Below are 14,121 nucleotides of genomic sequence, written 5' to 3' on the forward strand. Positions count from 1 at the left end.
GATTTCTTGAGATAAAATAATGAACTAAATCCAAGGCATCCACTTTGATCAATAGAAAATAAGTATATTTAAAGCTTGCCCTTCACTTGTTTGAAATGTATTTTGCTCAATTGATGTTTTTTTGGCTGTTGTTGCTTCCTTGCCTGTTTTTTTCAGCACTTTTGAAATCTTAGTACTTCTGTACTTCATAACATAGACGAGATTCAGGTCTGCTGAATCAAGGCTGTTTGGCATAAATGGATCACTAAAACCAGTTATCCTACATTAGGAAGGCCCTCCTACACCCTTGTGGCAGACGTGTGCAGCCCAGGACCCATATGAGTTGGGGATTATTGGAATAAGGCTCAGTTTTGGGCTCTCCCATTGGCTAGTTTGTGTTTAAACTGTTTAACTTCATTTGTATGTAAGCATCACGTTTGCTCATAGCTGCACACCGCACAACAGAGTTTAGCTCTGCTGTGTATAGATGCAAATGCTTAGAAACAACAGTTTCCCTTGATAACTGCTAGAGAACCCTCCTTAGCTCCACTGCCTCTCTGTGTACAATGCAGCTGCACATTGCTACCCAGCGATCAACTCAGCTGTGCATTCCGAGGCAGTGACATAGTCTTCCACCCTTAGCCTTCCACAAAATAGCTGCCCTTGCTAGTCTCACAAGCAAAAACAGCTCCATCTAGCCCATGCCAACTAGTCACCACAATCTATACATACCATAATGGATGGACAGTTTCCCACCATTTCTCCAGCCAATCTGATTGACACGGACATCCTGAGGCAATGTAGCAATTGCCACATGTATACTGATAACCACTTGCTCCTAAAGCAAACAAATACAGTATGTGACAGATGTAACTATACCATGAAATTAGAATCCATCCTCTCACATAACAACAAACAAGACGTACAACAGGTTGTCAGCACACACACCTCTCCTCTCACACAAGAGAAAGTCATGACACATAATCTCACATAAACGGAAGTACTCACTAACAGCCTACCAAAAGACCAGAGACCTACCAAGCACAAACATATGCATACTAGTACACAAACAGAATCCACCACCACACATAGCAACACACATAAAAAACTCAAAATCACATTATCTGGTTATAAGTAATGCAATAGTGAGACACACAGATGTCCAGCTCACCAGGTTGAACAAGGAAAAGGTCACTGTCAGCTGCCTGTCAGGTGCCAGACCATCAAATCACACACTCACTCAAGGCCCTCAGCAACAATTACCATTATGACTCTGTCATAGTACATGTTGGTGTAAATGACTTGAGACATACCTCTCTGGACTAGATGAAGAGTGACATGACCGAACTATCAGGGAACCCTAAGCAGCATTCTGGCTTCACCGAGGATGATGCCATAATACAGACAAAAAATTATTGATTTCAGTAATTGGATTACCTTTTGGTGTCACTGCAGGGGGATCCAGCATCTGTCTGCTTGGGAAGACATGGGCACCAGTTCACACTGCTTTGCCAGAGATGGCCTTCACCTGTCTCCTTAAAGCTTTCAGATACTGGCCAAGACACTTGCCTGCCCATAGTGCATTTTTAAGGCAATGTCCAAACAACAAAACTTCTACATAAAGAAATCCACTAAAGACAATCTCAAGGTCATGCTGCATAATGCTAGGAGCTTAAACAGTAAACTGCACTCCCTGGAAGCTCTCCTCATCTTGGAAGATGTTGACATTTGTGCAGTCACAGAAACTGTTCAAGGCCACTGACAGCACCCTGGCTGTACAAGGCTACAATGCCTTTCACATGCTCAGACCCCAAAACAAGCATGAAAGAACCAAAGGTGAAGGGGTAGCCATCTTCATTAAATCCAAATGCACCTCAAGACTGGTGAAACAGTACGACTCTCTTGAGCTACTCCAGGTCCAATTAACTATAGGAAAAATTCCCTTTCACATCATCACTAGCTACCGGTCCCCGACCATGAACCAGGAGAAGCACACCACCTAGCTGGACTTGCTTGAGTTCCTCAATGCACCCAAAAACGTTGGTCATAGGATATTTCAACTATCCCTCCATCGGTTGGGTGTCTTACACAAGCACAAACACAATTGCTGTGATGTTCCTGGACTTTAATTCAAATGCCCTGGAATAGTTGGTTCACACTCCCACAAGGGGCTCAAATGTCTTGGACCTAGTGCTCACCATCATGGAAGGTCACTGCACTATCTCCTGTGTGTTGCCTCCTTGGTAAGGTCAAACCATAAATGTGTCTCATTTGAACTAAAGATCAAACCTGATAACCCTACAGGAGTAAAAATACTGGATTTTTTCTCCAAAGCAAACTATTGCCTACTGAGCAATGGTCTAAAATGTTTCAAAGCCCCTGACAACATAGACAATAATGTCTTGTATGTAGAGGAATACACAAATGCCCTATACAGCCACTTAAACAAATGCATTGATTTGACTGTAACCAAGAGGAACAAAACCAGGTCTTTCTGAAGAAACAAGCCACCCTAGTGGACTGTAAGTATAAATAAGTTATACAACAAAAGAAAGAAACAGATATCTAAGAATGGAAGGGAACTTACTCAACAGAGGAAGAATACTCTCCACAGCTTGAACAAGCAAATTAGATATCTGGTTAAGTCATCTAAGGCTAACTATGAGTCTAAATTAGCATCCCTAGCTAAAGACAATCATAAGGCATTCATTAGCTATGTCCAAAACCTAAGAGGGAATGCACAGCTGTATGCCGAACTTATAGTGGATGGTACCACTTACAGTGAACTTAAGGAAATTTCCAACCTGCTAGCTGACAGATTTGGAAATAGCTTCATCCTTTTGTCCCTACTGGACAGACCCCAAAGCATTCTTGATATCCATCCTATACTGAGTATCTCCAAAGAAGAGGTCATAGAAGCACTTTCCAAGGCCAATAACATAGACTCTATGGGACCAGATAACATCCCAGGCTGCTTCCTAAACAATCTAAAACAAGGCCTAGCAGAACCACTTGGCATTCTCTTTAACCATAGCCTGAGAACTGGCTTTTTCCAGGCAGAGTAGAAAACAGCAACAGTAATCCCGTGGCACAAAGGGTATCCATCAACTGACCCTGGGAACTATTGAGCCATAAGCCTAACCAGCCTTATCTGCAAGGCCATGGAAAGAATCATTACAGACCTTATCCACAAGGATTTAGGCATCCTTCAGACTCTTAACTCGACCCAGTTTGGCTTAGTCAAGTGTAGATCTTGCTTATTAAACCTGGTGGACTTCTTTGAGGATGTTACCAAAGCCCTGGATGAGGACAAAACAGTACATACCACCTATCTAGATTTAGCCAAGACTTTTGACACAATCCCTCATTCAAGTATCGTAGAGAAACTCTCCCAGGTGGGGATTGACCCATATATTCTAGATGGGTAGCCAACTGGCTCACCAACAGAATGTACAGCAAAGTAGGGACCAGCACAATGGTAAACCTTCACTGTCACAGTAATATCAAACACAAAAAAATTCTAGTGTAAGAAAACACTTGATATTAGCTTCAATACAATGAAACGTCTTTAATAAAACACAAAGCTTTCAGACATGCGTCCTTCCTCAGTGTGAACTAACACCGACAGAACTCACACTGTCAAAGTTGGGGAGTCCACCTTTACTAGTAGACCAGTTACTAGTGGAGTGCCACAAGGATCTATGCTGGGCTTTTTACTGTTTGGAATCTATTTCTCTGAAGTCCAGACAAAGGTAGATGACCTGTGGTTTACCAGGTTTGCAGATGACTGTAAATTGGGTACAATCATAGAGTCCCCCAACGATGTTAACATATTACAGAAAGGGCTGATGCAGAGAAATGATTTGTGCCAAACTCATGGACTAAAACTTAATGCAAAAAATGTCTAATTATCCCCTTTGCCAAAGAAGTAGCCCCTGATAATTATGCTATAGATAGCAGCCCTCTAAGCTCAAACTTAGTGGTGCGAGACTTGGGAACACAGATTGATAGCGATCTAAACTTCGATCACCATGTGTCTGTAGTGGTAAGAAAATAATTCTACATTGCACATCTCATAAATAAGGGCATTGCATCCAGGACCTGGGAGGTTATAGTGCTACTGTCAACCCTGTTGGTCACTAATTGAGTACAGTGCACCCTGGAGAGACCACAGAGGTTTCTTGCCAAGAGAATTCAGGGCCTCCAAAACATGTCATACATGGAAAGACTGACAGTCCTGTCACTGTACTCTGTATTATACAGGTTGCTGAGCAGTGACTTGTGCCTGGCCTACAGAGCAGTCTCGGACCCTGCCCTAATGGAATTACTGTACATCCGCAAATCAAATGGGACAAGAATAACTCACTCCAGAGATCTCAACATAGCCTGTGACATTAACAGAACATGCTGGGGAGACAGACATATCTTCCAGAGATTACTGCTCCTTTGGAACACGCTCCCACTCCATGTGAAGCAGAGGTCCTCAATGACCCCATTCAAGTGCAACCTTGACAGCTGTATGGGTGACCATAAATTCATCCTGAGGGTGGCACCTATGTTCCTCATGGACAGGGGCACTCCATGCTGATCACAGAATTGCTCTGATAACGATGACTGTCTAAATATGGTCAGTAAAGGTATTCAGGTTTTTATACGGCTAGACTTGTAAAGGCCCTAGGACCATTAGCCTAGTAACCTTCTATGAACCTATGAAACTATGAAATATATTTTATACTGTGTGGGAAATACATATTAATGAATGTAACTGTTCTTCATAGATAAAAAAAATAATTCTGAATATCTTGTAAAAGTTAAAGTCTGTGTTTATACCCTTGTCTCTACCATACCAGAAGTACTTTTAAATAGTGTTGTGAAGAAAAATACCAGAATAAACATGTATGTTTTGTTAAGGAATAAAACAAATTTATATTTAAAGATCTCCAAAATGAATAAATGAAGTAACACAATGTTGGCAATATATATGTATTTAAAAACATATACCAATATACTTAATTTTTATTACAAAACTTATACCAATATACTTAATTTTTATTCCAAAACTTATACCAATATACTTAATTGCTATATAGGAGTTCATATTGGGTGATAGCCATCTTTTTGTCTTAACTAGTCTGAAAAATATAGCCTAACTTCTCATCCATCATTTATTAACAGGGGTATTGAGAACACCATTTATATGCAGCTTACATCCCAGCTAATGTCTCTAGACCTCATAGATCTGTTCTAATTCGGGTTCAGCAAATGATAACAGTAAGAATGATAAATGGCCTCCTCTCAGCAGTGCTATCAGTGCTGCTCATTCTTGAGTTCTTGACAGCATTTACCTTTTCAATTTATTTATTTGCCATACAGCTAAGTGAACTACTCTTTTGCAAATCCATTTCACCCACAATTTAGGTTGCAAGGCTAAGGACACTATATATTATATACACACACACACACACGCACACACACGCACACACACACACACACACACACACACACACACACACACACACACACACACACACACACACACACACACACACACACACACACACACACACACACACACACACACACACACACACACACACACACACATTAATACATACTCTTACTGTACTAATAATCTAGTAAGAATAATTGTAAGCCTGGCTGCAAGTAAACTGATGGTATCAGATTTTATTTTGATATAAAGAATTACTGATGAGGAACAGTGCTTGTCAGGGTAACCTGAAAAAGACTCAGTGCACGTATTTCATGCTACCTGCCAATTTTCTTTCAATAGTAAGTGTATATGCAAATGTCAAGATTTCAAAAATGATCTAGTGCCAACAATTCATGTGTCATTTATCATTTTTCTATATAAACCTTCTGCACTAAATACCAAACTATATTAGTCACATGCTAATGGTACAGTGGTTTATTGGATAGTGTTTATGTCTACAGGCAACTGTTTTTAAAGTTTGCTTCCTGAATGAGGTGTCATTTGTGTGGAGCTGCAAATCTGTGTACATTTTTATTTGGGGTTGTAGTTTCCTTCCATAGCTCAAAGACATTAAGGTAGGTGAACTAACAATATTACAAACTGCCCATTGTTCTGTGTGAGTATGCAAGCATCCTACTGAGGACTGGACTTTGTTTTATACCCGTAGCTTGTTGAATTAGGCTTTGGCTTCTGTAACTTGATTTAGATAAGCGGGCAGTGAAAATAAATGACTATTAACGACTGTTAATTGACAGTATTGTTTGCATTTTGAGAATGTAGATAATGAAGCAATAAGATCTGAATCGAGATATGTGCAATGACAAAGAATATCTAGCCCATCACGTTCATGTGACTATGTGTCCACTTCCCCATCATTACATCAGTCTGTACCATCTGACATATTTGTCTCAGGCACTATAAAACCTCTCTGAAGAGTTAAACACCAATAATCCAGAAATAATATACATCAGAGCACCTCCATACAAATCGCTGATTGACAAATATTGTGGAACTATATGAGGAGCAGGTTTCCATACACTCCAGTTGCTGAAAAGCCATAGCGGGGGCAGAGAAGTGAGATTTTATTACAATATAGGCTGCATGGGCTAAAGAAGATGTTAATTCAGGATCTGACAGAGACATCTCAGGTTATACAGAAACAGACTTTATCCACAAACAGATTCCACGAAGGATATCAAAGAGTCAACATCAAAAGTGTTATGATACTCAGTGCATGAACTTATCCCATAAGGACAGGCTGAGCCAAAGTTTACCACCTGGAAGATTCTGGAATGAAACTTCATCAGGAGGTTAAAAAGTGTCATCAAAATGGGTTGACATATTGCATATAATAGCAAATCCAAGTATATAATGTTCCATAAATAGCTTATATTCCTATTTCATACAGAATCAAATAAATTAAAAACATGCAGCAATAAAAAAACTCTGTTTATAGAAAATATAATTAATCTGATGAAATGGTTAATGATATTAGATGCTAAGGAGATAGAGTACTGACTTTATGAGGGAGAAATAAATCTGGATCTTGTAATTAGTACAGAATAAGATGTTAGGAGACATAAATAAAGTTAAGGGCTTTGTTATTACCAACTACTCCTGCACACTCATTATAACCTACAGTGAGCTACTTATTTTTCAAGGCTGATAATGTCTGCTATATGTACTAACTCTGTGAGCAGCAAACTTCACATTTTTTTACAAAAGTGTAGTTCATGTCTGACCTGTTGAAGAATGTGTTAGGCATGAATGAAGTGGCCAAAGACATTACAAAGGCATGACACTTCCTTAGTTTTAAAAGGGACAATTCAAACTGCTGGTCAAGACTCACATTTTCTGCTTTGCCAACTAAAGAAAACTGTTACTTCTGAAAATATCTGCTGACATCTCTTTCCCATTAGAAAGGTGAAACAAACAACACATTTGAAAGGAAAGGAAAATAATATAGAAATAAAAGAACACATTTATAACATCTTACCAAGATCAGAACACTGTACCACTCGTAGATGGCACTGACAACCAAATGGACATGTTGGTCCAGGCAAGAATGGGCCTTCAGTTGGTGCTACAGTAGTAAAACCAGATCCCTCTTCATCATTCATCATTGCTCCATCAAGGTCAAAAGCAAAATCCCAGAATCCTCTCTGTTCAAATGGTGAGGCCAAGGCCATGGTCAGCCAGCAGCACAGTAGCAGTATGAGCTTCATTTTGACAAAGCTAGATGACAGCTGATAGACCTACAGATACAAACATATTGGATTACAAAGGAACATTCTTTGATTTATTTCTTCATTTTTTTATTTTTCTCAATTACCACCTTAGTACAATGTTTCAGCTTATAGAACACTGTTTACTTTAGATTTCATTTGTCAGACTGTAATCTAGAATACATTCCCAAGAAAGTTAATAATGATACTTGCATACTCAATTGATGACAAGCCATTGTGTGCCATGCCTGGATACTAATATAAAGTGGATACAAAAACTTTACACACCCCTGTTAAAATGCCAGGTTTTTGTGATATAAAAACACGAGACCACAATAAATAATTTCAAAACTTTTCCCACCTTTAATGTGACATATAACCTGTACAATTCAATTGAAAAACAAACAAATCTGTTAGGGGAAACAATATAAAAAAATAAAAAATGTACAATAAGCTGGTTGCATAAGTGTGCACTGCACACCCTTAAACTAATACTTTGTTGAAGCAACTTTTGATTTAATTACAACCTTCAGTCTTCTTGGGTACACACCTGCCATCAATTAAAGAGACTCTGATTAACCACAAATAAAGTTCAGCTGCCCTAGTAGGATTTTATTGACATTTACTCAATTGCCTGCTACAACAAAAGCCATAGTTCGCAAAGAGCTTACAAAGCATCAAAAGGATCTAATTGTTGAAAGGTATCAGTCAGGAGAAGGGTACAAAAAAATGTCCATGGCATTGGATATACCATGGAACACAGTGAAGACAGTCATCAAAAGGTGGAGAAAATATGGGACAAGAGTGACGCTGCAAAGAACTGGACATCCCTCAAAAAATGCTGAAAAGACAAGATTAAAACTGGTCACGGAGGCTGCCAAGAGACCTATAGCAACACTAAAGGAGCTGGAGGAATTTCTGGCAAGTACTGGTTGCGTACTACATGTGACAACAATCTCCCATATTCTCCACATGTCTGGGCTATGGGGTAGGATTGCAAGACAGAAGCCTTTTCTTACACAGAAAAATATCCAGGCCTGGCTAAAATTTGCAAAACAATACATCAGGTCTCCCAAAAGCACACAGGAAAATGTGTTATAGTCTGATGAGACCAAGATTGAACCTTTTGGCCACAATTCTAAAAGGTACGTTTGGCGCAAAAACAACACTTTGCATCACCAAAAGAACACCATCCCCACAGTGAAGCATGGTGGTGGCAGTATCATTCTTTGGGGTTGGTTTTCTTCAGTTGTAACTGGGGCTTTAGTCAAGGTGGAGGGAATTATGAACAGTTCTAAATACCAGTCACTTTTGGCCCAAAACCTTCAGGTGTCTGCTAGAAAGGTGAAGATGAAGAGGAATTTCACCTTTCAACACAACAATGGCCCCAAGCATACACTCAAATCAACAAAAGAATGGCTTCACCAGAAGAAAATTTAAGTTTTGGAATGGCCCAGCCAGAGCCCAGACCTAAATCCAACAGAAAATCTGTGGGGTGACCTGAAGAGGGCTGTGTACAAGAGATGCCCTCACAATCTGACAGATTTGGAATGCTTTTGCAAGGAAGAGTGTACAAATATTGTCAAGTCAAGATGTGCCATGCTGATAGACTCCTACCCAAAAAGACTGAATGCTGTAATTAAATCAAAAGGTGCTTCAACAAAGTATTAGTTTAAGGGTGTGCACACTTATGCAACCAGCGTATTGTATGTCTTTTATTTTTATATATGTTTTTTCTAACAAATTTGTTTGTTTTTCAATTTAATTGTACAGGTTATAGTTCCCATTAAAGCTGTGAAAAGTTTTGAAATGATTTAATCTGGTCTCATTTTTTTATATCACAAAAACCTGGCATTTTAACGGGGGGGTGTAAACTTTTTATATCCACAGTAAATACTTGGATCTAATGGCACAAGATGATATTATGTGCTTTACACTTAGGAACTTAGATTTGTAGATCACACCATGAATATAGGTGACACTATTATGGTGATGCAGTGCTGCAGCAGTTAGCATTGTCGCCACACAGCAAGAGGTTTTCTGGTTCTGTTCTCAGCTTGAGTGACTTCTGTGTGGAGTCTGCATGTCCTCCTTGCATTCATGTGTGTTTCCTCGGTGTACTCTGGTTTTCTCCCGCATTCTAAAGACATGTGTGTAAAGTGTTTCTCCCCTGGCTTCCACTGAAAATGGGCTCTGTTCCAGTCAGACTTTCCCGGTAAACAAATGTTAAATAAATAAACACAGATTCCGGGTATAAGTTTAGGTGGTACTACTGCAATATATGTTGACATTTTTCTGCTTTATATACATGCTCTGTGATTTCACCAGTTCATCACTGGTTGGACATACCTTGAAAAAGGTTTTCTGAATTTAGTGACATTATTTCATCTTGACAGCCTTTGTCATGTCCATTTGTACCATGTGACATGTCTGGACTGCCTGTGGAATTTACCATTTTTTGTGGAAACAGCTGAAAAGAGGATGACTAACTTTCTTGGTACCTAATGTGAATTGAAGACCATGCAATGTTAGTGCACACCAGATGCTGTTTTTGCAATAATAGCAGGGCATTGTTTTTAACTCAGTCTGGCTAAGAAGTCTTTCTTCATTTTTGTTAGTCAGTGTTCAGTGTTATAACAGCATTTATCTTTTGTGATAACTGAACAAAGAAAGCTTCACCCGTGGCACACAATATTCATGCAGAATCCTTACCCTCCTTTATGTAGTTGTATCTTACAAGCTCCATCTTTCAATCTACCCCAAACCAAGTGAAAGAAATGCCATAGGGACACTAGGCGTTTCATGTCTAGTCAGTCCTCTCATGACTTGAACCAATTTTTAAACTGTGATAAGTGATGTCCCCGTAGTCTGTCTCCTAGAGGCTTTTGAGGGGAGATCTATGCCTGGCATACAGGGGATTGTTATACCCTACTCTGATGGGCCTCCTACATATCCACATTACAAATAGCACCAGAATTACCCTTTCTAAAGACTTAAACCTTGGCTGTGATATAAATAAGACCTGCTGGAGAGATAGGTATGTATCCCAGAGACTACCCCGTTTATGGAACAGACTCCTCATCCATGTGAAGCAGAGTTCCTCCCTAACCCAATTCAAGTGCAACATGGACAATTGGATGGGAAACCAGAAATTCATCCCTGGTTTGGCACCTATATCTCTAATGCAAACAGGTAACCTGTAAATGGTTCATCTCCCAGGCCCATGCTTACACTTATCAAGGGTATCAGAAGTTGTCAGAGACTTGGGATGCATGACTAGGCTTAAAACACCCTTGTGGTCGTTAGCCTAGTAAACACCTATGAACCTGTGAAGCTATGAACATGCATCTTTCATTCTGCACTGTGCTGTCAGCATTGTACATTACATCAACATCCTTATCTCAGGCTACAGCCTGCAAACTTCCAAAGCTGTATTGTCAGGAATAAGTCCACAGGCTGCTCTACCACTAGCTCATGTAATACAAAGTTATTACTGCCCTTCATGTCCAATCTTTGGTAAAACAGATCATTGGCTACATTTATACCATGTCTATGGTTCACTCATTAATTTTCTGTACTTTATTATGGTACCATTTATAATTTTCTTAATTTATTTATTTTTAGACCAAAGAACCTTTCAGGCCATGACACAGATAAAAAAGGGTAATGTCAACAATCTGATTTATAGGTGATTGTATGTATAAATAAAGCAGTGTGGTGTATCCAAGCAATCAGGTTGGTTTTAGAAGAATGGAAAAATGGAGTATCCTGAAGAAATTCATGCAGGTATAGATCTCACCATTCTCCATGCTTACTCAAAGGTAGTAATGCAAAAGATGCCAGATGGGGATGTCACTTACCTCTGAAAGTGATATAACCCATAGGCATCTGTGCCTCCCCTTCCAAGAAGATAGTTTCTATTGGGTGTGCAGCATCCACTGGACATCATGGATGGCATGCACACAAAGAGACATACATACCTCCATCTTCCCCAAAGGATAAGTTAGTGGGCACTACTCTGTTGCTATATTTTCCCTCTCTGCTACCTGCTAGATTTTGAGGGTCACTACCCAAACCTGAGTTATTTAGGTCATCATCAAGATTCTATCTGTCTATGCCAAGGAGTCACCTAAAAGAATGGCATAACATGTTAATTAAGTTAGTAGTACTTCCACAATGATGCAATTTGATTGTACGTCCCTTAGTCTTACTAATGTGCCCTTTCATTTGACTCCATTTCTCTCCAACAAACCACTATGCTTTAACATATTTTATTTAAAAAAACAAAACATTTCTTCTCTTAAACTGTAGCAAACTGTTTGCTGAAATGTAGCAAACAATTGCTACAGTATATACCTGCCTGCACAGAGCACTTTAGTGCTCATGTTTTAGTTTATAAAAAATATTTTTTAAACTGTAGCAAACTGCTTGTATAAATGTAGCAAACAGTTTATACAGTTTATACCCTGCAAAGGCAGAGTGCTATGTTGCATATGTTTTAGTTAAAATATTTTTTTTATTTTACTTTTAAAGTGTAGCAAACTGCTTGCTACAATTTAGACCACGCACATAGTGCTACAGTGCTCAGGTTTGACACAAACACATTTGCATTAAAGAGAGATTGGGATTGGCTGATTTGGGCCCCTAAACACTTTGCACCCAGGGCAGTTTCTCTTCTCACCCCACCCTAGCTACACTACTGAATATATGCACTGTCTGTGCTGTTGCACTATTGTTTACTATTTCCATTCTTCTACAAATGCTGAGCAAAAGCTGTTTTCTTGCCAATTGTTGCAGCCATTTTATCTTTGTTTCATTCTAGGTGGGTACAAAAACCTGCAGGTTTAGTACACATGCAGTCATTTACTCTAGGCTTCCAAACTTAAACTTGAACCTCTCAGTGTGACTTTGCAAACCTGCAAAGCCATGTGCAGTTAAATGTGAGTGGCTTCATCTCATAGTGAATCTCCAAATCTGGCTTGCAAAGAGATTGCACTTAGACATATTTATGTGCCTGAACTGAAAAAGAAAAAAAAAAAAACAAAACAAAAAAAAAACAGGTTTGAGTATCTAACTGAAACACAGTGTTTTGCTAAACAAATTGATCCCATCATAGTAAGCTAAATTGCACTAAAATGTGATCTGAAAATAAAGGTGTATAATATGGTTTGTACCTTGCTTATGCAAAAACCCCTTTGTGCAGTTCTAATTAACTGCACGAAGGGGTATCAACCCTATATAACATACTTGTTGCTATGGATTGTCTGTATGTCCTCTCCAAGAAAATAACTTTCCTCCAGTCCACAGTACATGAATAACAAGGCTTTTCTCTCCTATTCCCCCATCCACTAACCCCAAATAATGCATCCCCATTCCATACTGGCAGTTCATATTTGCTGTTTTTATTTATATTAATGTAAGATGTATTTTTATTCTACTACTAAAATACCCCCAAACTGATTATCTTGTTACATGTTGTTTCTAGCACATTATACTTTATACCCAAAGACAATTGTTTGGTCCTTTTGCTCTAATTTTCCTTCTGCAAAATCAGATATTTTTTAACTACTACACACTCCTGATGTTCTAGTGACTACATGATTATAATACAGTATAGCTCTTCAAAGAATTATTGGTACAGACAAGAATTAAGTCAGAAAATTCAAATTTATACTCACAGCCTCATATTGCTAACCCAGTATACCTCACATATAGAAAATAGAGGCATAGCAATGGTAGGGTGAAGGATGAGTCACCATACGTGAGAAGTGTTAGGGAATCAGTCTTCAATGCCTACCAGCATTGAGAAATGCAGCCAGCAGTTTGTTATAGTTAAAAACGAGAGAAGGAGAGAAAGAGGAGCTCTTTTTAAACTCTTAAACTTAAGCTGGGCAGGTGCCAGATCAGGAGAATGGCACCGGGATAAGGAATAGCTAGCTACACCTCTCAGTTGTATTAATCATTTTTAAATGCTGCCCCCATAGCTATAACATTTTTTAAACGCACAAGCCAATTTCTAAGCAAGTTGTGCACAAGTTTATGCTGCGAGCATAAGGTTAGGCATTTGTAGGTATTCTGGCATCTGGATGTCCAAGCTACTGAGAGATAATCAGAAGAAAAATGTACTTACTCAACTAATGGGTAATAGAAAGTTCTCCACAGGGGTCACTCCAGTTGCACTACTGGATAGGGGCACTGTGAACTAACAACAGGTGGCATGGTGGCTGAGAATTTTTTTTGGGCTAGGCTTGTAAAGGGTCCAGGGCCATTAGCCTAGTACACACCTATGAACCTATAAAGGAATGTCCCTGCATATATCATTGGTCATAGTAATTTAACATAAGTATACTTTATTTTTGCTGCTACTACAGGTGAGGTTCAGCCCTGCTGATATAACAGTTATTCAGGGGGCTTATACACTTTCAT

At 39.1% G+C, this 14,121-nt stretch overlaps 1 protein-coding gene across 1 annotated transcript in view; it reads right to left on the minus strand.

The window, feature by feature from the left end:
• BGN (biglycan) overlaps positions 1-14,121 on the minus strand; it is a 376,091-nt gene that overhangs the window by 207,737 nt on the left and 154,233 nt on the right. Inside the window, exon 2 of the mRNA XM_044080413.1 lies at positions 7,467-7,725. Coding sequence (XP_043936348.1) covers positions 7,467-7,725 — 259 coding nt within the window. The remainder of the gene's footprint in view (positions 1-7,466; positions 7,726-14,121) is intronic.

Source organism: Protopterus annectens, chromosome 8.part0, assembly GCF_019279795.1.
Source record: "Protopterus annectens isolate FY-2018-M chromosome 8.part0, PAN1.0, whole genome shotgun sequence".
In the NCBI taxonomy this organism is placed as follows: domain Eukaryota; kingdom Metazoa; phylum Chordata; order Ceratodontiformes; family Protopteridae; genus Protopterus; species Protopterus annectens.